The sequence below is a fragment of the Paramormyrops kingsleyae genome, chromosome 10 (assembly GCF_048594095.1).
Source record: "Paramormyrops kingsleyae isolate MSU_618 chromosome 10, PKINGS_0.4, whole genome shotgun sequence".
NCBI lineage: Eukaryota > Metazoa > Chordata > Actinopteri > Osteoglossiformes > Mormyridae > Paramormyrops > Paramormyrops kingsleyae.
Genome location: NC_132806.1, coordinates 3049954 through 3076433, shown reverse-complemented (window position 1 = coordinate 3076433; position 26480 = coordinate 3049954). Strand labels below are relative to the sequence as shown.

Here is a 26480-nt window from a genome sequence, read left to right as displayed (position 1 = left end):
CTCTATGGGACATACAAAAGGAAACGTATTGATAGACACTTTCCATCCTTGACTTAGTCAAGGGAACATTAAATCTATTAAAGCCTGAGATTTGGACCTACAGGAATTTTGATGTTCTTAATGTTTGATGTTCTTTCTTTACAAGAAAGGACAGAGCAGGCTCTACTTCCTTAGGAGGCTGAGGTCCTTCAATGTCTGCAGCAAACTCCTGCTCATGTTCTACCAGTCTGTCATGGCCAGTGTCCTTTTCTATGCTGTGGTATGCTGGGGCGGCAGCACTAGGAAGAGGGATGCTGGACGATTGGACCGGCTGGTGAGGAAAGCTAGCTCTGTGGTGGGCATGGAGCTGGAGTCACTCACATCAGTTGCAGATAGGAGGACCCTGAGCAGACTGCTCTCAATACTGGACAATGACCGTCACCCTCTGCACACCACTTTCTCCAAACAGAAGAGCATGTTCAGTAATAGGCTCCTGTCTCTGTCATGCAGAACTGACAGGCTCAGAAGGTCCTTTGTCCCTAGGGCCATACAGCTCTTCAACATCACACTGAAGGGAGGAGTGTGATGGCCTGTATAACACACTGCCCCCCTGTTTTTTCCCCCCCTTTGTATTGATGCAGTATGTATGTGTGTGTGAATGTCATAGGTCTGTGCGCCTATATGTATGTACAAAGTGTATAAGCTACTGGACACCTAAATTTCCTTCTGGATAAATAAAGTATCTCTATCTATCTATCTATCTATCTATCTATCTATCTATCTATGTTTCATTGTAGTTATAGTCAATTAGTATTATTATTTGTTTCGGCGTGGCACGGCGCAGGTGGGGAAAAAAAGGTGATGATCCACTTACAACTGCAAAACAAAAATGGGTTTTATTTAAGGGAAATACAGAAAACATGAGGGGTCAGAAAACTATAACATAGCTACAGTGGTGCCTGCGGTTCACGAACACAATCCGTTCCAGCAAAGTGGTCGTGAACCAATTCGTTTGCGAACCAAGACAATTTTCCCCAAAAGAAAGAACTGAAATTCGATTAAATCATTCACAAGCCTACCAAATAATAATTTTTGTTAATTTTATGGTTTTATAGTAAAAACTTTAAAGAAAAACACAATACAGTGTGGTAACAGGCAAACTGATGCATCGCGCGAGCATAGAGAGACATGGAGATCTGCCTGTGTCTTGTGTGTACCCGGTCCGATCCTCGCGTGAATTTAGCGTGTGTAAATCTCCTACTATGTGTGCATCTTGCAGTTCAGCGTTTAACAACCTCTTGTTTCCCGTCTGTATATTTGGGTTCAGTGCTTTTTGGATGCTGGGACATGCGCCCTGCCGGTGCTACACTAGTATAAAAAAAGGAATCTGGTCAAGTAATCTGTTAGGCAGCCAAATTTTGTGCGCGAACCAATGCATTTTTTTCATGAAATTTTTGGTCGTGAACCAAATTGTTCATAAGCCACAGTATTTGTGAACAAGCACCACTGTATATACTAAAAGAAGCTACAAAAACCATAAGGGAAACACAACCAGAAAGTAGGGAAAGACAGAAAGCAGAACCAGGAACAGGATACAAGGAGCAAAACACATGGAAACATTACACCATGACATTACAATGGCGGACTAAAGCATAGAATGAGGGAAGGAACTTAAATACACTGATATCCAGGGAACACAAGAAGAAGTGTAACTTAATGAACCAATTAAGGAAGAGACATGAGCAATGAGAGACAAGTGGACACAATAACTCTAAGAACATATAGAACTAAACAAATACTAAAGACTAAGAATCTACAACAAGGACTAGGGGAAACACCACCAGGAAAAACTAGAAACAAGAATACACAGAAATAATCACAATAAACCTGGGGAAACTGGTATCAAGACAGCCTCAAACCCACGACACGAGACAACAGAATCGGAGCCACAAACTGAGCCCACAAAGCAATGCGGCAGTCTGGGGAACAGGGAAAACACACCAGGCACTAGGTAGACTGAGGCTGAAAGGCAAGAAACAGGGGAGAGAACAGGATGGCCAGCAACACCTGCTGGCCAAACGGGAAGGGAGCACGAAGGGAAGGATCAGACGGCTGCTGACCCTGACAATTATTTTGCAGAATGGTGCCTTAATATATTTCTTAACGATCCTCCTAGGCTTAGCAGCTAAAAAGCTATAACGTGGGAACTTGGGCCATCTGTGTTACCAGTCGGAATAGGTTTTTTTTTTTATCAAACTACAAAGCAGTATTACTCTCACATTCCACTGTGACTGACATACATGCTGCTCACAAGATACACACAGAGCAGCTGCAGTGGCCCTCACACCTGAAAGAGGTCAATTTCACATTTAAAACTCCTTGCAGCTTGAATTCTGGTCTTCGTGTGTTGAAACAGATGAAGGCAGGTGCTTATGAATATTCACTAGAGGTAGGACCATTACTTATGTGTTATCTCATCCTCATCCATGTGCATGTTTGCAAGACCACAGCGAAATGACAATCACTCAGAATCAAACTGGTTCTAGGCTAGTGGATATTCTCCATGCATCTTAACTCATGAATATTCCACAGCAGGAAGATAAATAGTGGTGAGCGCCAAAGCACTTAAGCACAGGAGAACAGCAAAAGAGACAAGGAGGGACAGAAAGCTGGTGATGAATGGGGGCCGTCCTGTGCTTGTCATCATGTTGCCTCTCGCAGCTGTTTAACAAGGCAAGGGAATGTTCTGGAAAGTGGTGTTCTATATAGCTGCAGGTTTATCAGACTGGCTAAATTTGCATTTACCCATGATATGATCATGAACATTTGTCATCCTTTAATTGCATTTGATATTGCAGGTAGTGTAGTCCAATAGAGTATGAACCATAAGTAAATTTTATGTTCTGTTGGCAAGTTAGAATCAATAAGCAAATAAATAAACAAATAAAGTAGGCAACACTTTACTAACCTTATTAACCTCACCTTACCTCTCACACTGTGCTGCGTAAACAGGTGGTTTGGAGTCCTGTGTTTGCTTGTTTTTTCTCGCTGCTCAGTTTAGGGGGAATCGTTCTCTCTGGGCCGCTTACTCTGTTTATGTTTGCTGTACTTACAGTGCCTGTAGCAGAATGAGCTCCTGAAAATAGCGGACAGTCTTGTTTAATCTAACGTAAGAAAAGTGTTAAGCAGAAATGTATACTTTATAGTATACATAGCATTTAGGTTGTTAAAGATGGAATGCAGGGAGATATTTTATTGAATGGAACTGATATTTGGTAGGAAAATTTGGGTGCTGTACTGAGCTCAGTTATTCTACATAAAAGATATTAAGAAGGTATGAATTATTTACAACTGATGGAACCTGGAAGCAAAAAAAAAAAACAGATGCTATCTTCAGGAAAAAGCAAAGACCCATGATATGATGGGAAAGCTGAAGTGCCCAAATACTATGGGTTTTACGACACATTTTTTTTGGTACATTTTCTTCCTCTAATCTTAGTCATAACACGTAATTTCCTCTATTCCAACATGGTCTTCTTCTGCTATGCCTGTTACTTTTCCAAAGTTTCTACCTACGGTAGAAATTAGGAGTTATAGTAGTCTAATCCTTAATACTGCAAATAGTAATATTCAATATATGTATATCTTTGAGCCCATATCTTTATAATAATGCATAAAATGTCTCCCATTTCAAATTTATTTTCCTGTACTGTTAAATGGACGAAAACTATGCTTTGTGGCCATTTAGTTACCATTTACATATTGACATATCAGTTTTTTTTTTATGAATTTGCTTTATACAGTGTTACCTCAGAACTCGAATTTAATCCGTTCAGAACTCCGGATCGAATCATAAAAAGTTCGAGTTGTGATCAAATTTGTGATCAAATAAGAAATTATGGAAAACCAATTAATTGGTTCCAGGCCTCAAAAAATTACACCTAAATATGTTTTTTTAGCATTTAAACACAAAATGAACCGGATAAATCAAGAAGAGCATATTCTGTACTAAACACATCTAAGCACATTTATCAAAACAGTAATTTGTAAAGTAAGAAAATAAATGTATCCAAACAATGTGTAAAGTAAAAAAAAACAATGTGTCCTGCCCCAATCGTCCGCTCCTTCTGTGTGCCACGCCCCCTCGTTAACCCCGTGTGGAATCCCCGTGTGATCAGTTTCTGGTTGTTTTCATTAGCCCTCTGTATTTAGTCCGCGTTTCAGTTTGTTTCCCCAGTCCGGTCATTGTATTGTCCGTCTGCATTTTGCCTGCCTTATCTGTAATTAAACCCCGTATTCCCCGATACCCTGACGTCTGTGCCTTTATCTCCGTTCCATCCCCGCTGGGCACGACAATATTATGATAATTAAATGTATTAATGGTTTATTATAAATGTTAAAATTAAATATTAAAATGTTAAACAATAAGCAGCAAGATCAAATCCAACTACAAGGATCCAACATTAGTGATGTCGACAAGTTTGTCTACCTGGGCAGTGTGGTGAGCAAGGATGGAGGAGCAGACGAGGACATCAAAAGCCGCATCAACAAAGCCAGACATGCCTTCAATACCCTGTGGCCCATCTGGAAATCTACCGCACTTTCCAGACAGACAAAAATCCGCATCTTCAATACCAGTGTGAAAGCAGTTTTACTGTATGGCTCAGAAACCTGGAGACTGACCAAGACAGCAACCACCAAACTACAGGTGTTCATCAACAGATGCCTTCGCACTATCCTACGCATCAGATGGCCAGAAAAGATCTCTAATGCTACCCTGTGGGAAAGAGCAAAGCAGACCCCCATTAACCAAGAGATCCGAAAGAGAAAATGGGGCTGGATAGGCCACACTCTGCGCAAGAACCCGGACAATGTCACAAGGCAGGCGCTGGAGTGGAACCCACAGGGAAAGAGAAAAGTAGGCAGGCCAAGGGAGACGTGGAGACGCTGCACTGAGCGAGAGATGAAGGCAGCCGGATGGACATGGGCTCAGCTGAAGAGAGACGCCCAGAATCGAGTTCGCTGGAGGAGTGTTGTTGAGGCCCTATGCTCCCAAGAGGTTTAGAGAGTAGAGAGAGAGATAAATGTTAAAATAATTAATAAGAAATCTTTATTTTTAAATGTATTTTATTATATAATAATAATTACTGTTACTGTCTATCATTGTCTACATGTATTTTTACTGTCTAAATATACTGTATGTATTCAGCTAGTGTAGACATGCACGGTGCTATCGCAGTGAATGCGAGGCTGAGACTGAAGCATTACCCTTTGTTTCCGCTGATAGACGTGCCGCATGACTCATTTCCCCGGCTTACAAGTTATCTTAGGTCGCCGTTCACGGTTTGACTTCTGAGATTCAGATCGAGTTCTAGGTAATTTTTTTTCAAACTGGTTGGTTCGACTTTTAAGAAATTTGAGTTGTAATGAGTTTGAGAACTGAGGTACCACTGTATTTTAATAATTAGGTTACAAAGCTTTGTATTGCTCTTTTGCTGCACATTACACAACACAAACACACACCAAAAGTCAGAAAATTGTCCTAGCAGGAAACAGGGTAGATTTTGGGGGGGAAGGGTTAGAGGGGGATTATATATATAATGCTTGGTTTACAAAAAAAAAAACATAAAATTGATATATATCATCATATAATTTAAAGTTTCCTTCTGACAGTTTTCACCTTGAGAACCCCTACCCTCCACTAAAATGGTTTAGACACTCACACCCAAGGCACTGTATCACAAAGCTGGTTCAACAAAGTCAGGCTTCGAAGTTCCAGCTTGACTAAACCAAACAAATGCAATGTGAGATTAATGGTATTGCGACACTGACTGTGTCAAACCAGGTTTTCTTACTGAAACCAAGATTGCTTCCTGAGTGTGTGGAACAAGCAGCCAATCACGTAAGCATGGATTACAATAGGGTGACGTATTTCAATGTAGCAGAAGAGAGAACTGGTATGGTGAAATATGAAGTACTCAAAAATACAATAGCGACAAAGAGCAATATCGTGTCTGCCGTGAAAGTTAGAAGAGCATACTGGCAGTGGATCGCTGACAGTGAAAATGCATACACGCATTGTGACTGTCGTTAAGATAATTGTCATTTTGCCAACATGTGCTCTGTGGTTTCCATAATTATTCTTAGTTTTTTATTCATATTCATAATCTCATTTTTAAATAAAGGTATCACCCTTGAAAACCCATTCAGTATTCCTTTCTTCGACACACTCACATACACACAGCGTAGGTATGTGGCTGGGGAAGATGACAGAGGTGTTCACATATTTTAGAAGACCGATAGCCATGCATTCTCATTTATAATTGCAGCACTCAAAGTGGGAAACATAGAATAAATGGACTAATGACCATAATACTGCAGCACTCAGCTGATCCAGGCATCACAGTGGCAGTAACCAGATAAGGTGGCTTTATGTAAGGGGGGGCACTCTTTTATTAATAGTTCTTAAAAAGACCGAACACAGGCACCAAACACCCAGTCCTGACACGCTGTGCTCACTGTGCTGGCCATTCCAACTGCTCAAACAGCACACGTTATTTATAACAGTTAATATTAACGCTACACATGACATTACAGCACAATAAAAACACAATACATGATAAATACAGAGAGCTGTTTACACTATGTACATGGCTGGCTATCTCTTTAGCTCAGTCCTATTACAAGTCATTGTCATAACGAGAAAGCATCTGCAAGGGCAGCAGACCAGTCCCGAAACTCTATGTATTCCCTATCTGAGATATAATCAGGCAGGTATCGTTCCCCAGTTTTGGTTTAATGAGACTTTTCCCAAACTATGTAGTTTTTGCAGCTTCCTAGAAGCTGTCCAAGAGGAAACCAGGAGAAGCCCTGCTATCAGTTTCAAGATGTTATTGTCACATGCCGCAGTTGCAGGAAAAGGGACAGGTGCATGGGAGGGCAATTGTACCTGCAACGATGCAATAAAGAGTTGTCTGTCAGTTACAGGCCGCCTGAGACCATAGTCTATGTTCATGTTCATTTTGGGGTCTTGCAGCCTCATTCATCCAGTTGTTCCTGCCTTCTGTCCAAGACAGTGTCTCTTTTGCAGATGAGGCAGTTACAGATGCTTAAGTTACCCAATGCCAAACTCATTTATAGAATCTCTCCAGCTCAGTCCTGGCTAAAAGCAATTTCTCTATACATGACTGAAATATGTTTGAATATTTGCAAGAATTCTCAAAATGGTAATTTTGTAGGAAAAAAAACATGTACATACTATATTTTACTACTGAAGTCATTTATTCGGCATGCCCCGTGATGGATATTCCCAGGTGGGTATCCCCTAGTGGATATTCCCTAGAGCCACAGTGTTCAGTGAGGTGCACCTAATGATGCTGTTTGAAGTTTGTTATCTTTTCTTACCCAGAATGCTGCCGTCTCCCCAGCCTCATGCAGCCATCCTGCCTTCTTGTGATTAGTCAGGCTTGGCAGGCAGCTCCTCATTCGCTGGGACGCAGCCAGCAGAGGTCTCGCTTGTTCCTCATCATATAATGAATAATGTACAGGCAGCAGTCATCAGTCTGATTATGGTGCTCGTGCTCTGTCTTTCTCGGCACTGTGGACAGTAACACATGACTGGGAACAGTTTACAGGCTTAAGGCCTGACATCGATCAAAGGAGCGTAATCAAAGCGAATGGGGAGAACGCGAAGCAAAAGCTCCTCTGCTGCTCGGTTAATGAATGGGCAAAAAGCCCTGACTACCATGTTGGAAGGAGAAATTAAATTCTAATTAACAGATCTCCTATTATAGCATCAATGTGCTTTTGAGCAGGCAGAGGGAGGGGAGGGTCACAGACAGATGGGCTTGTGATTTAGTGAATACATGTGACGCCTTTCCGATTAAAACCCAGAGTGATTATTCCGCCTATAGCTCCATCATAGACGTCACAGCCTGCCTGTCTGTTTGGAGAACAAAGGCCTCTACAAGCTAAGCAGACTCTCTTGAACACAGAATAATAGAAAGCAATTGACAGCAGTGTCAGTCACTCGGGCCCAGAGCGCTGCACATGAAAGCCAAGGGCATGATGATGGGGAGACCTGGCCAAGCGGAGGGCATGATGATGGGGAGACCTGGCCAAGCCAAGGGCATGATGATGGCAAGACCTGGCCAAGCGGAGGGCAAGATGATGGCAAAACCTGGCCAAGCGGAGGGCACGATGATGGCGAGACCTGGCCAAGCAGAGGGCACGATGATGGGGAGACCTGGCCAAGCCAAGGGCACGATGATGGGGAGACCTGGCCAAGCCAAGGGCACGATGATGGGGAGACCTGGCCAAGCCAAGGGCACGATGATGTGTTTTCCATGTGTTCATGGCTTTTTAAGAAGAGTAAGCTGGAAATGATAACTGTTTAATGATTTTATGCTTCAAAAAGCATAACACTGATTCACTGTAAATGCAAGAGCAGTGTTCAATTGCACATTCAAAGTAAGAGCAAAGTACTACAAGGCCAAAGTCTTCTCATAGCCGTGTCAGAAAAAAAACTCAACTTTGATGCTATTCCTGGTGCAGAAAAAATAACTGCTTAATTTTTTCCTGGACTCTGTTTTGTCCCTACTGTAGACTGTGGAAACCAGGCCCCAGGAATGTCCGTACAGTACTTTGTTAGCATAGCATAGCATAGCATTATTTATGTAATATAATGATAGGGGCCCAAATTTTTTTTTTACATTTTCTGTGGTCCAAAATCTATACCAATGGCCCAAAATAATTTAAGGAAATCCACCAACACTTTTATTATCTCATAAATCATGTGACTCATATTGCAGTAAAAACAAAATGTATCAGTCAGGGACTTGCTTTATTTCAGTTATTATTTAGTTATTGTTGTTTTTGTTGTTTAATGCATATGAGGACAATCTCAAGATGAAAGTAAAGGTACAGAGCAAATCTCTATCTAACCTGAGCATGTGCTTCCCTTGATACAGTGTCATAGCAAACTGTGGCTGTTCACCATTTAATATTCTGTTCCAATTTCCACATTGACTACACCCCATTTCCAAAGTGACCAGAGGCTTTGGCCCAAAAATCTATAAGCCAGTTCAAAAAATGGATAACGTCACTATCCTGTGTCTCTAAAGGGGCACGATGTTTCAAGTTAGCGTATTCAAGTGTATTCAGAAGACACAAAGAGCAGTACTCTAATCTATTACTACAAAATGTAAGTATAAAAAACTGCATAAATTTGCATTACATTTTCATTAGTGAAAAATAAAGCAAGGATACCACTTTTGTCCTGGTGGTGGATGTAACAGTTGTAGTTAAGTAAATTTCTACGTTATATACTCAGCCATAACAACATAAAAACACAATAAAGAACACAGGAAGAACATAAGAAATATTATTCATAAGAGGTGGCCATTTAGTTATTTAATTTTATATGGCACTTTATCAAATATCTCTTGGAATTGCACATTAGCCATATTACAAGGGTTATAACTGTCAGCTTCCCTTGTTGAATACGCGACTTGAGTTTTTTCAGCATTTGTAGAAAATTATGATTTTGACGAAATGAGGTGTGACAGTAATTTTCTGGCATGGGCAGTTCCAAAGTCACATCCAGTGTAAATTTAATAGCTGACATGTTTTAAAATTAAAACCCAGAGTTTCAAGGAAAATGACTGACTAGCATTTTATTGAGACTCTACATCATGATGCACCTGTTTCTGTTTTTTCAACAATACATCTATTAGCAACTGTATCCTTGCCAGGGTCTGTAAGCTCTTTGCCAACTGAGGCATCACATACAGGCAGCAAATGAGATGAGCTTCAACCCAATAGCATCGTCTCAGCATTCGCAGTGCTGATTGTGGGGGCTCCTGGTGTCCTACGATGGGTTTTGGTGTTGATCTGAAGCTGAGGACCACTGACGGGCATATATTCTAAACTGGCCAATCTCAATTCCAACACACTTTTTAGTTTGTGTTATGCTCATAATCAAAGCGACCTCTACAGTCTGCCCATTTTTGGTTTTCTGAGCTTTGGATTAAACACGTTAGTTCGTTCTTCACACCTCTTTCTCAGTGCCACCTGTTTATGTCAAACTGATATGTGCTTTCTTCTCTTGTCCAGTTGGTGATCTGTCAATAACATGGAAATTCTCCATGAGCATTGCAGTGTACCCCACACAGCAGTCATCACTGTGGGAGGCATTATGGGTAAACTAGATGTGAAAATGAGGCTCCAGGGAAATAAGGCAGAGCAATATGCTGCTTCACTGATGAAGCACGAAGACAGGGGTGCAAGTGAGGCTATACGTCTGCAATAGAGATCAGGACGAGAAGGGAGCAGGGAGGGGCTGAAAGTGATATAGATCCTCAAATTATGAGAGGATAAAGGACTACAGAAATGGTACATTAGCGTCACTTCATTTTTTTTATTTGTTTGATATTAACTTCACATTGCAATAAACAGAACCAAAATACAGAGGCAATTAGTGACAAAGGGTTGTGTGAACAGGGCTAGGAGGTGACCTTGTGAGTAACCCTGAGACGAGAGGCCCACATGCCTGCTGTCTCCATGGCAACTGGGCGGGAAGGCAGAGCATTCTCCAGCTGCACAAGTGTGATGTTTCCTGCCTGTAGCCTAACCAGGCCATACATAGAGGCACAGTGGCTACCATGGACAGGCAGTCAGACAACTGGGTGATGGAGCGGATGGGCTGTCATAGAATGCGGCATGATGGGAAGTGGTAAAAAAAGGAGAGAGAGGCCCCATGCACACCCATAGAAAACTCAAAGGAGAGAGACACACTGAGCACGAAGCATCAGGAAACAATTAAGTTCCCCACTTGATGCTAGGGGGTGGGATTATTATCACAAATGACACATACATACGCAGACGCAGGCTTCTGCTCATCCTGTACACACACATACACACGCAGACGCAGGCTTCTGCTCAGGTGGAAATTAGCGGGAGAACATTTCAAACTGGATTTAAGGAAGCACTTCTTTACACAGCGTGTAGTCAGAGTATGGAATAGTCTTCCTGATAACGTAGTGCAAGCTGAATCCTTGGGTTCCTTTAAATCAGAGCTAGATAAGATTTTAACAACTCTGAGCTATTAGTTAAGTTGTCCCCAAACAAGCTTGATGGGCCGAATGGCCTCCTCTCGTTTGTATAGTTCTTATGTTCTTATGTTCATCCTGTACACACACACACACACATGCAGACACAGGCTTCTGCTCATCCTGTACACACACATACACACGCAGACGCAGGCTTCTGCTCATCCTGTACACACACATACACACGCAGACGCAGGCTTCTGCTCATCCTGTACACACACATACACAGATGCACATTTCTGCTTATTCCGAATGTACACATACTTTTTCTGGTTGTCCATCAGTTTCAAAAATAACCATCTTTTCCAATTTATAAAGTTGGATTGTAGAAGTGTAGCTGCAGACCTAAGATATGGATGCTGGACAGGAAGCAGGTGTGTGGCTGTGGATCTGCCTCCCCTTGGCAGGTGTCCTGCTGCGTCACTCTCTTCACTTTTCTGTAAAGTCTGTAAAGTGAGAGTTTGCAGCAGTCAGTAAGGTGTTCAACATTACTGAGAGTCACATCAGTTAAGTGGTCTTGATTTATACATATATATGTGTGTGTGTGTGTGTGTATCATATATATTTTTTTCTTATTATTATTTTTTCTTCTAATATCCAATAAACAATATGGAATATGGAATATGGAATATGGATATGTGGAGATCCATAGTTCACCAACATTTCAGTTAGCTCACCATGCATTATTTTTTTCCTCAGAATTTCTTATGTTATATCACAATAGTCCATCCATCCATTTTCTGTAACAACTTGTCCTATTGCAACGGGTCCAGAGCCAATCCCAGAGGCTATGGACAAAAGGCAATGAACAACCCAGGACGGGGTGCCAACCCATCGCAGAGCACACTCACACACCATTCACACCTATGGGCAATGTGGTAGCTCCAATTAAATTACATGTTTTTGAGCTGCGGGTGAGAGGAAATCAGAGTAGCTGGGTGAAGCCCCACAGTGACACAGGGAGAAGATGCAAGCTTCACACACAGAGCCCTGACAGAGACCCTTGTCCTAGAGGTGTGAGGGAACAGTCCTAACTTCAGCACCATTGTGCCACCCCAATATACAATATAAAACATTTTCACACCATTGCCTAGGAAACCCTAATGGGATCAATAGCACATTAAGTGTAGCTTTCATGTGGTTCCTCCATGCAAGCCATTGTGAAGATATACATTAGAAAGATGATGACTAGTCCTGTAGCTTTGTCTAATATCAGCTAAATGGTACGGCAGTCCAAGGAAGCGTACCTACAGCTGTCCTGCTAATTTCTCTGTAAATAAAAAATGTCCCCCCTCCGTCCATAGGCTTTCAAACACCTTGCTGTTCCTACCAGCAGGAAGGCTGTCAGTCGGAGCTTGTCTATTCCAGGGTCTCACTAAGACTGTATCGGAGGAACCATTCCCTGCAGGCTACATGGTATCATTTTCTGTTCCAAGTCACATGACGTCCAAGGGGTTTCCTGTCGAACAAACCCACAAAAACAAGTCTTTTGTTTGTGCAGCACTAATAGAAAGCATTCATTCTCAGCTGCTCCACACAAGCCACCGTCAGAGAAGTCTATTATTATTGTTGTTATTTATTCATTCACAATCCACACCACCTTACAAAGCCAACATGGCATCATGTAATTGGTACATGCAAACCAACTAAAATAGGTACTAACACAAATAAGCATGGATGAAGAACCATACACTACACACTACATTTAATCATAATAATTTTGTGTTGTTCCCACAGATAAACATTCCAAGAGACAAACTGAGTTTACGTCTATCAGCTGTTGCTAGACAAGCTCTTATATACTGTTTGCTGTAACTGGACCAGTTTGTTCTTGTCTTCGAGATAGATCAGAACCACTATGTTGGATGTGTTGTTTTTTGGGTAGTAATATCCATGCTATGCATTTGTGTTTACCTGTGGTTCTGCTTGTATGTAGTTCTGTTTTTTGCCTTTATCTGTAATCATGCTTGTTTACTTTGACTTTGAGTTTCTTGGTCATGTCTACAGTATGTTAGTTAGATTTTCTCTCTGTTTTCACTTATTTGTTTTCGTGTTTATTATTCTGGGCATAGTTGTCTCTATGCACATGTGCTGTTGTGTTTGTTTGTGTTTATTCTTCTGTGCATGGTTGTCCGTGTGCATGTGTGTAGTTGGGTTTGATTAAATTTGTGACCTTGACTGTGACTAGAGCAGGGAGCGGTTGCATTCAATTTGGCATCTTTTCCAGTGGAAGACAGCTCTCAAACCTCAGATAGGGGACAGAAGCATTGTTTGAAGGAGTCTCACAGTTTTCACAGCAAATACATAGAAATGAACACACAGGAGAATGCCATTCACAGTGACGTTGACTGAAAATTAACTTGATAATTGATTAGTGAGACTGAAGTCCGGTGAGCAGTGAGACTGACATTGTTAAGTAACTGAGATTATACAGTAGGTCTCAGACCATGGTTGTCATACCATGAAATACAAGGTAGAGTAAAATAACAAATATACAGATTAGGTGGTTATGGTGAGTATTAGTAGGTATAGCATTAGATTTGAAGTTAGTAATGTTAAAGCAAAATACAATTGGATGCCTAGAAATATCCCTAGTAGCTTGGTGTTTGCTTAAGGATAACATGTTTAGCAATACACACATAGTTTTTCATTGTCTGTATTTATGTGTCAACAGAAAAACGCAATTAACAAAGCGCTCAAGGAATCAGTCCTCAGCATTAAAACAACCTGAGTAAAAACTGGATTTCTGTCATGATTATGATGCTCAGCAGCAAACAGCAGGACAGCCTGACAACAATCACAGCAGCACACACATTGTCTAGCCTTACTGATGTAATATGCATCTATGCTCCATCTTATTAAAGACACATGCTATTCACAGCTATTCACGGCTTCAGTGTGCAGAGAAAGCCGCAGCACTGTAATTTACAAAAAGCTCTCCCAGTGATCAACAAATGAAAAGCAGTGCGCCCCATTCTTATCATGAATTCCACTACCTGCATAATGATAAGTTTTTCAGCAAAGTGGGTTCGGTTACACATTGTCTTGTCACCCTGGCAACACAAAGTCGATGGGGGGGGGGGGGGGGGGGAATAGACAAGAACATCACTGTTTCCTGTTGCCCCCCATAGACGAGAAGCCAGACACAATCTGTGCCTAACTGCTCTCCTTTAGCAGCTGTCCTTGACTTATTTGTGATTCAGGTAAACAACAGACTTCTGGGGCTAAAGGTGAATACATAGCTATCAGCAGTCAGAGAGGAAGCCATTAACTATCACCTCAGTCTTTTCTAATATGACTGATGTGAAATGTGGGATCTTTCCAGTACAGTGGTGAGTACAGCATTACAAATGCTGTTGGCTTCTTATTTGCCTTATATTGTAATGCAGAAGTAACTATCTTACCCAACTTCATTTATTTGTGCATTTATACAGTACTTTATGCCACAAGCCAGCAGCCATCAAGCAAAAAAAATGTCCTGAGAAAACTTTCAAAATAATATAATTGATGAAAATAGTAGATGTTTGCCACTCTCACAGACAATAAGATAACATGTAGAAATGGCCAGGCATAAAGTATAAAGACATTTTCAACTATTTTATGTTGTCACTCAGAGTTGATGGATCTGCAATGTGGAATGACAGAAGTGCCGATGTGTACCAGTGCCGTCACAGTCAGAAGGTTGGGAATGTGTGGTTCAAGCTTGAATCATTATTGACTATAAATATCATGATCATATCCTTCCAATGTGCATCTAAAGAAAACTATAGCTGGCTGCAAAGAAGATAGTTTGAATAAATACACACAAGATTAACTACTATCTGGGGTGAATTATTGAGGACCGTTTATTTGTTTGCAAGTTAGTGATTTTTTAAAACTGGACGAGGAGATCAATTCTAAATGTGTCTCTTTTTTGGTGCTCTTTTTATACCGTTGTGCATTGTCTGGTATGCATATACATAGTCTGTTTCTATTACGAGTAGTGAGTCCTTATCAAAAATGCAGGGTGGAAAACATTCTTATGGCAAGAACTTGTTTTACATTCCTTTGGCATTTGCCCCTCTCTGTAAAGTTATCTATGGTCTGTTCTGTGTATGGTAAATGTGTCTTGAGTGCACATTGTGTTGAAATACACTGGATCAGAGTGTCATGTTTTAAAGTTACCGCTATTGAGATGTGTTTATTCATTGACGTCTCTGTTGCGCTCTCTCTGGTTGCGCAATATGACTGATGTGAAAGTGTAAGCTTGCCGGTTTGTTGTTCTTCTGATTTGATTATTCATGTTTGATACAGTGTCTGCCATCATCTTATCATCAGGGTGCTGATATTCTAGAAACTGAGACAGTTGGGTAATGAACATGTCTGTGCACCTGCCTCCGTAAACCAGTGAGATGAACATAACAAGTCCACAAGAGGCAATGGCAACCAAGCATTTCAGGGAGCTACTTGAATAATAGTAACTGTAATAGCTTCCTCTGGAGTCTAGGTTGAGGGGCTTTTTGGATATCTGCTTCAAAGCAGTTGACAATGCATGTGTTGTTCAAACACTGTGGCATGGTGCTTTGGATGGTCTCCTGTGGCAGCCAAGGAATGTACCATCTCATGTCTTCCTCCATTGTGTCGATCCAGTAGGACAGGATTCAACTCACCAATCTTTTGGAGATATTACACTGTTCGGCAAGGTCACTTTGAAGTAAATTCAACTTCAGTTTCATCATAGTCATCAATATTTAGTCTGTTGTGTGAATGTTGAAATTTGCTACATAGTATTGTTCAAGAAACTTAAAAAGGCCAAAGAAAACATCAAGAGAAAGGTCAGTGTACAATAAGGAACTTCTATCATTCATTAGTATGCACTGAGATCCCTTTTCACAGATAAGCTTCCTATTGTTTGAGAGGTAATCATGGTCTAGCAGAGCCAGAACCTCCCTACGTACAGGTGAAATAGTCGGTAATGCTGTCTGGTTGTTTGTGTCATCTTGCTTGTCATCTTTCAAACAGATCACAGCTTCAGTGAAATTCATTTGTACTGCAGCAGCAGCATAAGAATATATTTTGATTAACAAGCACACTTTGCAATAAGGATATCATTTCAGTCCCATTAGTTCAGTTTACACTTAAGTATTTCTGAAAACGTCTCCTGTCTTTGTTTGTGAGCAGTCTGGGCTGCTACAGCCGGCAATCTAAAGTGTAAACTGAACAAAAACTAAGGTTAAATCACAATACAGAAGACGTGCCAATTACAGCGTTCATGCAAATCAAAATATGAATTGACGACTGACTTTTAATCAAAGTCGAAGATGTTCATTGTGGTGGGTACAGAACTGGACACCCACATGCAGCTCTGCTAAGCAGTTTATGGTTGCGACATTGTTATCTATCTTATCGTGTATTTGTCGTTTGTACCACTTATTATGGCATCACCCAACAACACATAAGAACATAAGAACACACGTATTTCCACTATTCTAGAATCCTTAACAAAGTCGCAAATCTTGCGTAAATTTCAACACAATTTCTTTTCTAACCTGGAAATGTGGGTAACCAGATATTGTTTACAAATATTCTCATACCATAGTCTGCTGAAAGTAAGGAGGGTATTAGCCATGAAGTCTTGGAAATCTTACCATATGACATTTAGTTATATGCAGTAAATAAAAATAATCTTATTTATTAAGGTATGTGAAATAGTGTACATATAAAAGTATGTTCGTACAAATGAACATTTATCACTTTGGTCAATATCTGCACACTTCAGAACTCAGTTTACAAACAAATAATGGCTAAATGTAGATTTTTTTGCGTCAGTAAGACGTGCTTCTGCTTGGTTACTTTAGAACATGTGGAAGGGGCTGCGACTGAGCACGATGTGTTTGCACACATGCGCGTAGCCGGACTTTCTGCCTGTGTGGGTGGTTAAAAAGACTGCTTGTGTTGCCACCTGTTGAAGAAATACTTAATTTTAAATTTGCAATTAATAACCATTTCCAAACAATTAAAGTAGGACCTTTTTGGGAACCAGTTCTTCCTTAACAGACAATCCAACAACACATAAATAACTTACTGTCACCCTGACTCTTGTCTTTCAAGTCCTTAGTGTGTTTCCCCAACTCCCTGGACTGCTGCATCGCTCTTTGGGCTGAGCATGTGGCTGTAAACCCTTTGGTCATGAGTTTGAGGCTGGTTCAACAGAATGATCCCCAGGCTCTGTGTCATCCCTTGTGCTGGGATATGTGTCCATGGCACCTGCTGCAGACCCAGCAGTGCTTGGGCTGGAGCCCCCATTCTCTGGATCAGTTTTGGCTGGTGACCAGCCCAGACACAGTGGTGTTGGTTCCCCGAACGCCTGGCATGGGACATGCCTAAGGCTTGCAGTAGACGCCATCCCTCAGATCCCCAAGTTCCCTAGAAAGGGGAGGAACGCTCCTGCAGCTTGTCTAGCAGTGGAGCCACAATGTGAATTGCTGCCTGCTTTATGCCTGCATCCAGCTCCACCACCGTGACGCTGTTGGGAGAACATAAAACATTATTCTCCCTTTTTATTGTATAGCTATTTGTATGTATATATTCCAACATCATATATGGTTTTTCCTAAGCAAATACTCGCCCAGAAAAATGGTTTTTGTTGAGCTACACTCTAAGACATTTGCACTGTACATGTTGAATGCTGAATGTGAATGTCGTTCATGAGAAATAAATCTTGAGAGGGGTTCACGACCACGTGAACAGGCAGTAAAGGAGTGAGCACTGTGAATCACAAGGGAAAATCCATTCTCCATGTGTGAACATCTTCACACTTCAGCTAACGGGCTGGCAGACGTGATTTACACCTCATAGCAGATCCTCTTCTGCGTGACTTAATAAGAGACAGTATTTAACCTATAGGCTACTGTAACTTTTTTATATTATTATATGGGTGCGGGACATATAAAGAGATCTATGGTCTGCTCTGCTCCAAATTATAGATCTAAAGGTCACCATCCCCCCTCACAATGACATCACTGACAGTCCAGTTGAGGTTTCATTCCTCTATTACGTCCATCTCTGACCTCTGCTGCTACCTGTCACACATTTTTCTTAAGGATTATGCCACAGTATACTGTAACATTACAGCACTGAAGCTGATGGTCTGATGATGAACTACAATCAGGGACACGCAGGTTGAAGAAATATTTTGCTTGATTGTGGCATCGTGATATTTGTGAACTTGTCCTTATTGGTGAATTTACCATCTGATCCTACTGTTGAAATGTTCCTGCTAAAACCTTTCCAAGAGCATAAAGTAATCCAGAACTACAAGAGGAAACACATGGGTACACAGGAGAACATGCAAATAGGAACTGAAGCATCAGCCTTGGATGTGACAGACGACAGTGTTGTAATATAGCAATAAGACCTTTGCTGCATAAGGACCACAATGATTTCCCATTATGGAAACAGTAATGCTAATGAATTCACAAATATAACTGAAAAAAAGCAGCACTGTTTGGGCGAGCCTGTGAGAAACTGATTATTAACTACAGGAAGTGTTTTTCGCTGCAGTCTTTGCTGATTAAGATGGCATAACTAGTTATTGAGTGTAAGGAGGCAATTATTTTTCCACATGGTGGCAATGGGGAATCGCATTAGCTTTCTGTAATAAATTCCAATTAAGGGTAAAATACTATTTTTTAACCATTCTGATTTCACTGCAGAATTTTTCAAATCAATAAAATGAAATATGAATGAAAAATGACAAAGTTCATCTGTCTAACCCTGATATGTTCTGCTGGGTTAATTTTAAATGGATGCCGTAAGTGGCGGATACCAATACTGGCTGTTATATATATATATATGTGTGTGTGTGTGTGTGTGTGTCAGCTTCTCTGTATCCAAATTAATTATGGCTGCCCTTCACAGTTCATCCTTATTCAGTTGTTTTGCACAATTTATGACTCACATCTTTTTCAGGGTTACATCAATAATTTTAAACAGATTTGGTGCTACACTTGGGAAGGATTATAGATCTTATTGTAGATTACAAAACTGCACAGGTCTGCTGGGCAATTTTCAGTGTGATTCTTAATTAGATTAAAAAACATATTAGATTATTAAAACATTCATAACTGCTCTAAAACCTAAGTAAGTTGCCAAACGCTGTTAGTTTAATATGTTTCATATCTGGGTATGGTAGTTATTTGGTATTAAAGGTCAGAGAAGGGTGCATGTGTGATTCAGGGTCAGTTTTGCCTGTATTAAAAACCTTCCTTGCTTTTGAGGTTTTTCTTTTCTTTGTTAAAATTCCTTGAAGTTATTGTTACTTTTCACCAAAGACAGTTTCTGTCCTCCTGACATTAGCATCCTGTAATGACGAACCCCACCCTACTCATCTTGTGCTTGTGATGAGTTTCACTGCAGAGATACTATGCTCAAGGCGACTATCATTAAAATGTCATTACAGCAACATAGAAGTCATCGTTAAAAAACACAGCCAAGGCCTTTATTCATGCTGTGCACAATTCTAATTTAGCGGGGCTCATCTCTGAGAATTTTCTTCCAGATTTTCTGTGACACCATAAATTGCATTTCATTTGCTGATTGTTTTTTTTTTTTTAAAAGGTAATAAAATAATTGAAAATTACTAGTCTAGATGTATAATACTGAATTCCTACTCCTGTTATTACTTAAAATTTGCTACAATAACAATGTCGTTCCTTTCCCCAAGAAGGCCAAAACCTCTGACCTCATACACAGCAGACCAGTAGCATTAATATCTGTGTTGAAGAGGACATTTGAGCACCTCATCCTCACTTACATAAAAAGCTACACAGTCTCTATGAACACTTCAATTTGGGTTCAGGGCCAATGGGTCTGTGGATATTGCTATGCTGTGTGCAGCCCCCTGGTTATCAGTCCTGGAGCTCAACAGGGCCACCTTCTGTCCTCCATGCTTTTCACGCTCTATACTAATGACTGTACTTCTGGTAGTCAATTGGTTAAACTCATGAAGTTCGCTGATGACACTACACTGATTGGCCCATAACGGTATGGTTTGGTGCGACTTCTCCTAAGAACAGGGAAAAACTTCAATGTACTTATGGTAAATGTATATTATTCTATTATAAACCTAAAATTAGCTACATAAAAAGCGTTGCGGTAGTGTGCAAACTCTACAGACTATTTGCAAGGTAATAAAACTGTTACATACATGTTAATGCGTCTGTAGACTTGTCTCAAATTAAAAATCTCACTCCAGCCAGCTGACCAAAGTTTGCAACCCTGCAGTCAAGATTATCAGCTGCTGTCTCACACCCATACAGGACTTGTAACAAGCTAGCCTAGTCAGTTGGCTCAAAAGATCATTACCGACCCCAATAATTCAGGTCATCACCTTTTACATAACCTTCAATGTGGAAAGCGTTTTCAAGCCATGAAGTCCAGAACCAACAGTCTGTAGTAGCCATGGATCAATGATCTCCTCACCGCACCACAAAACTACCCTCTCTGCTCTTTTTTTATCTCACTGGCACCTTGACATTACATTGCATTGTTCTGACTCAATTTTTACCCTCTTTTCAATTCAAAAATGTACTGTGCATATATTTATTTAGATTATGTTCTTCTGCATGTATATAACTGATATAACTGCTAACAGACTACTATTTAGCCCTATATTAGTCTTTTAGTCTGTCTGTCCTTACAGAATGTCTACACCTTTCGTACAAAGTGTAATTCCTTGTGCATGTTTGTGCTTGGTGACGAAACCTTGACTCTGATTCTGATCTCATACTCTTCCATAAGATGCTCCTTCAATAAGAAAGAAATATTCTGGCAGTTTTTCTTACATATTATATATATAAAGGAAATGCCCCAAATAGGGGGTGGCATGGTGGTGCAGTGGTTAGCACTGTTGCCTCACACCTCTGGGACCTGGTTTCAAGTCTCTGCTTGGGTCACATGTGTGTGGAGTTTGCATGTTCTCCCCATGTCGTCATGGGGTTTCCTCCAGGTACTCCAGTTTCCCCAAACAGTCCAACAACATGCTGAGGCTAATTGGAGTTGCTAAATTGCCCTTAGGTGTGCATGTGTGAGTGAATGGTGTGTGAGTGTGCCCTGTGATGGGCTGCCCCCTGACCAGGGTTGTTCCCTGTCTCATGCCTATTGCTTCTGGGATAGGCTCCAGACCCCCTGTGACCCAGTAGGATAAGCAGGTTGGACGATGGATGGATGCCACAAATAAGCAGCTCTATTAAAAAAAAAAAAAAAAAAATGTCAACCTGCCACTGTTGCCTAACTAATGTAGGGTCACAGCAAGCCTGAGGGCTATCTCTGATAAGTGGGTTGGACAATGAATGGATGGATGCCACAAATAAGCAGTTCCCTTAAAAAAAAAGGGAGAGCATATCCATTATAGTTTAACCTGATGCATGCACTGTATGGTATAGTGTCAATGTGTTCTAGTTCATGGGAGAAGAGACGGTGTTACTGGAGGTGTCATCACTGTGGTAGGACCTCTAGCTGAGGTCAGTCGTGGGCCTGTAACAATAAGCATATCCATCATGCACCATTCAGTTCATTTTGAGTTTGCTACGCACGGTGAAAAGAATGAATACACTGACTGACACAGGCAGAGCCTAAATTCACAAGCAGTTATTCAATACAGAAAACATTATGCTAATTGTGGCTGTGAGTCGGTCAAGGCTAAAGCCTGTTATAATTTGGGAACATTTTGGTTTCCCAATAAAGTACACCAGCGGAGTCTGTCTTATACCGGACTCAGATATGTTGCTGGAAACACATCCAACATGCTAACTCATTTGAGACAACAGCATCTGAGTGTGCACAAGAAGAGCAGACAAAATCATCCAAGTATCTGTATGACTGGAGCCTCAGCAAGCATTGGGTGCTTTTGCCAGGAAGTTCAGACCAAGCTAAAAAGTACCCGTGGCTATAGTGGTGTTTATGGCTGCAGATATATGCAGCTACATTCGGTGGTAGAGAACACAGGATATAGATGAGATTTAGTTCAGCATGGTTGTTACATTATTTTCTAACATTCTTTTATTCAGACATGTCAACAAATGCATTGCCTTTGGTTTATTACTACTGTTCCTAATTGAGATTGCAGTTTTAATAAATAAATTCAAAACAAATTCTGTTTTCCATGCTGTAGCAGAATTGCATTGAACTGGGAGCTAAAAACCATTTTGAATTTTGTGTAGCTTTACAACCTTAGTCAGTGGTGATACTGGGACAGCACTGGCTACCCACTAATAACACTGAGAAATGTGATGTGAGAATTGCCATTTATTCCTTTATAAGAGGTTAATAGCAACAGCGATCAGGAAGATCCTGCATGGAAACTTCATAATCATGCTGCGCCATTTTCTCAATGAACTGACCCAGGCCAGAATAGTCCTTGTTGATTCCCAGTTCAGGCCTGTAATCAGTCCACTTACAACATCTGCTTTTATTCACTTAGCTGATTTGATATACTGTTCATATTTTTAACCACCTATAAATATTTAAAAAGGTCTCAAGGCTTGTTACATTGGATGTACCTTAGTAAGTAAAAGTGGCTTAGAGCAGTCAAACCTTCTTAAATGAACCTCAAAATAAATTAGGTATTTTTAGTCAGATATAGGAGATTCTGAGCGTACCTGGAAGGCTGTCGATTGTCAGACCGCTCTGTTTGACACAGTGAGCCAGTCTTAAACAGAGGAGGGTGATGTGACAGGCTTGTGCAGTCGGGACAGTCCACCCTGTCATTGCAGTTGCGGAGGAAGCAATATCAGTGGCCACATCAGCAGAGGCCTGTCCACTGCTCCCCCACTGCACGTCCTGCCAGGTCCCCTGCCATACAGCAGTTTTGCAGAGGGGAGGCCTCTGGAAATTACTTTAACCTTTATAGAGACAGAGGACGTGAATATGAAGTGGGCAGGGGGGGTCAGGGGCAGGTTTGGGAGGGAGGGTGGGATTGAGTAATGAAGCAATAGCATTGAGGGCTTGTCAACACTCAGGGATGTGTAGGGAGATGATAAACAGGAAGGGCGGTCCAAATCCCTACATGTGACCAGCCCTATAGCCAATGAATGCATCATGGCTGATGCCAAGCTCAGAGAGGTCAAGCAGCAGGTGTCAGTATTTTCAACTGCTTCCTTTAAAGTGGACCTATTATGCACATTTTCACTGTTCATAATTCTACTGGAATAGATATACATGCTTACATGCTCCAGAGACATATCATTTTTCTCATACACTACATCTCTATTCACCCTGTCTGAAAGGCTCTGTTAGACCTTTAAGCCCCCCCCCCGATGAGCCCAATGTGCTCTAATTGGATCTGCTTGCCCTTCAAGTTCTACCCCTGTCTTGCAGTCTACAGACAGATTCTTGCAGGTAGATAGACAGTCAATAAGGGTTGTGACCCCTGGAAGTAAGGGCTGGTATTCCAATGAGGCGTTTAAGGCAGATTAGAGAAGAGTGGATTTTGTGATGAATTTTGGGCCTTAAAACTTTGCAGACTGTTTTCATGCACATAAAGCGATAAAACACACTAAAGGAAAGAGAAAAACCAGAATAGGATGATAAGTCCCGTTTAATGAAAAGTATCTTCAGGTAATCCTTACAGGCACCATTTATGAATATTTTATTAGGGTGCATTTTTAGGGTTTTGCTGGCAGGGAGGTTGAATATTATTGAAACACAGGGGTTTCAATAGGACACTAGAGGTTGGAATGAAAGTGATCAGAATGGAGTGGAATGGGACAGAGTGAGATAGAAAGCAGAATGTCAGTCTCACTATTGCTGCTATTCCATTTGCTTTGCAGGAAAGTGGGAAAATCGGCGTGATCTTCAATGTGGGAACAGACGATATCACCATAGACGAGAGCGCTGTCATGGTGAGCGACGGCAAATACCATGTGGTGCGCTTCACTCGCAGCGGGGGCAATGCAACCCTCCAGGTGGACAGCCAGCCAGTGATCGAGCGCTTCCCGTCAGGTAGGACCTGGGCCTGGGTGAACAGCGGCAAGAGAAGTCGGGGGGGACTTGATGAAGATGGGGTTACTGAAATGCCCATAGAGCACATATGGTGGAAGAGAGAAAGAGAGAGAACATCCTGCAGTCGTCGCTGACAGCTGATCAGACGTATGCACAGAATGAAGTATTCAAATTTACAAAGGGAATATTTGGCACTTTGGAGTAATTATTTTGCTACTTATTGCTCTTAATTTGTAATGTTACCTGAACCATTTGTGCAATTTACAGTTAATTAAATTGTACACATACACATCATAACCAGCCCCCAGCCCCACAAAGAGCTGTTGATCGATGGAAGGGGCACAATGAGCTGAAGCTACTATCCCAGCAGACTCATGGGGGAAGAGAGTATGTGTGATGCCTCAGCATGAGATACAGAACTTATATTTCTGCTGGCTTATCGACTTGTGTGAATGGTCCTTCTTCTACATGATACTCTAATTTCTCAACTCTAATTTCTGCTGACAGAGTCGGAAAAAAAAAGTTTCTCTCTTTCTCTTCCCCCATCATGCACATTCTGGGTCATCATCTACTGCCTGCAGCTTCTGAGAGGAAGACATTCTCTAAGTTTCTGGTGCCTACTATACATAATTGGTACTTTTGGACCACACCTGCAGGGAAGTTAATGTATGAGCCATTAGGCTGTGTTGCTGCTGGTTTTCGTGTCCTCAATAGCTCCAGGTTGAATTTCACTGTTTCTGTCACAAATGAATGTAGCCTTATTTCAAAGGCAATTCTGGGTTAGATGTTCAGTGTCCTAACTGCAGTGATGAATGGGCTGCAGTTATCATTCCTGCCTTATTCTTTCTTCACCCTCCATTTAAAAGTACTCAGAAGGTGGCTTGTTACTCGGTCATTAAGAGTCGACCCGATGTTGCATTTAATAACTGCTTTAAGAGGTGAGCTGTTACTTTACTCATACTTAAAACCTTCATCCTTCAACTTAATCCTTCAGCCGACTCCAGCTGTCTGTTTCATGTCATATGGACTGGGTGTCACTGCCAATTCTGCAGACCTCTTGGGTCACCACTTGTAGTAAGCTGCCATCTGTCCACTGGCAAGAGCACTTGCTGCGGCTACACATGCTGTAAGGTGGAGCCAGAAAGGGTAATAGGAGCCATAGAGGTGGCCATATGGTCCGAGGCAGGCCCTAGAAAGGTGGCTTCTCTGTAGGAGCCCACAGAAAGCGCAGGCAATCCAAATTCCTACCTCAACTCCATGTACAGGAAGTCAACAGCTTCTCTGTTGGTCTCCAGTCACCACTTGGATAGATGAAATAAACTCGCAGTTGAAGTACAATGGTATATAGTCATTAGAAACTGCAATGCACACATGTACGGGAAGCAGGGAGTTGGTGAAATGGATTCATCAGCAGTACTCTACCCATTCAGAGATGAAATGAACAAGGAATCCAAGTATAGAATCCACAAACCAGTGTGAAATTCAGAGTACAGTCTAAAATCCAGGCAGTCAGTGAAATCCAGGCAGTGCACAAAGCACCAGGGAAAACCACTGTCAGAGTCAGAAGGGCATCAGAAAAGTTAAGGGGGGCCGGGAGGGGCTGGGGGGAGGGCTGTGGTGGGGGGGAGGCTGGCCAACCCTGTTCCTGGCAATCCACCACCCTGCAGAGCTTAGGTTGGCTCTAACACTGAGATGCAACTGAAGGGCCTGATTATCTGTGTCAGGTGTATTAAATTAAGGCTGCACTTAAGCTCTGCCAGGTGGTAAATCTGCAGGAGCAGAGTAGGGCAGCCCGGGGTTAAAGAAAGAAGGTTAAAAGACCCAATACAACAGCTTGGTTTGTCAAACAATACACACATTACCTCGCAAGGGTTCTGGGGAAAAAGGAAGTGCTTGTATAAATGATAGATATTCAGATCAATATTCAGGTGAGGCTGAAAAGTGGAAAACAAGGCCAGGCATAGTGGAATTTCCAGAGGGGAGTTTAGTACTGGAGTCAGTCCAACCTAACATGGAGACAAAGCATAAGAAATGTATCTAAATTACTTTACTTAATGTTGTGATGCAATAAAAGCTGACACTAAGGCGTGGAAAGCTGTTTGGATGAGTACGAAGGATTTATACAATAGTGATATATTGTGTCCCATGGTGGTGAGTTTATGGAGGAGTATTTCGATTTCACCACAGCATAGTAGAAGCTGTTGTGTACATGATGTCAGGAGGTGGACAGGCAAATAACTCACAAGGGCGGATATATACTCCATGCGTCATGGCCACCACACGTTTTCTGCATTGTCCTCCCTGCCATACACAGGGAATTAATGTGACACATGCGCGAGATGCAGTACCACCAAAAATTGGGGTGACAGTATGGTCACCCTTGGTCATGGGATTATGTGTTTATATACGGTA

The 26480-nt window shown here is 41.5% G+C and overlaps 1 protein-coding gene across 5 annotated transcripts in view; it reads left to right on the top strand.

The window, feature by feature from the left end:
• LOC140577544 (neurexin-2-beta-like) overlaps positions 1 to 26480 on the top strand; it is a 314016-nt gene that overhangs the window by 241980 nt on the left and 45556 nt on the right. For all 5 annotated transcript variants that reach the window (XM_072717164.1, XM_023827381.2, XM_023827379.2 and 2 more), the window contains exon 3: positions 23897 to 24068. In XM_072717164.1, coding sequence (XP_072573265.1) covers positions 23897 to 24068 — 172 coding nt within the window. The remainder of the gene's footprint in view (positions 1 to 23896; positions 24069 to 26480) is intronic.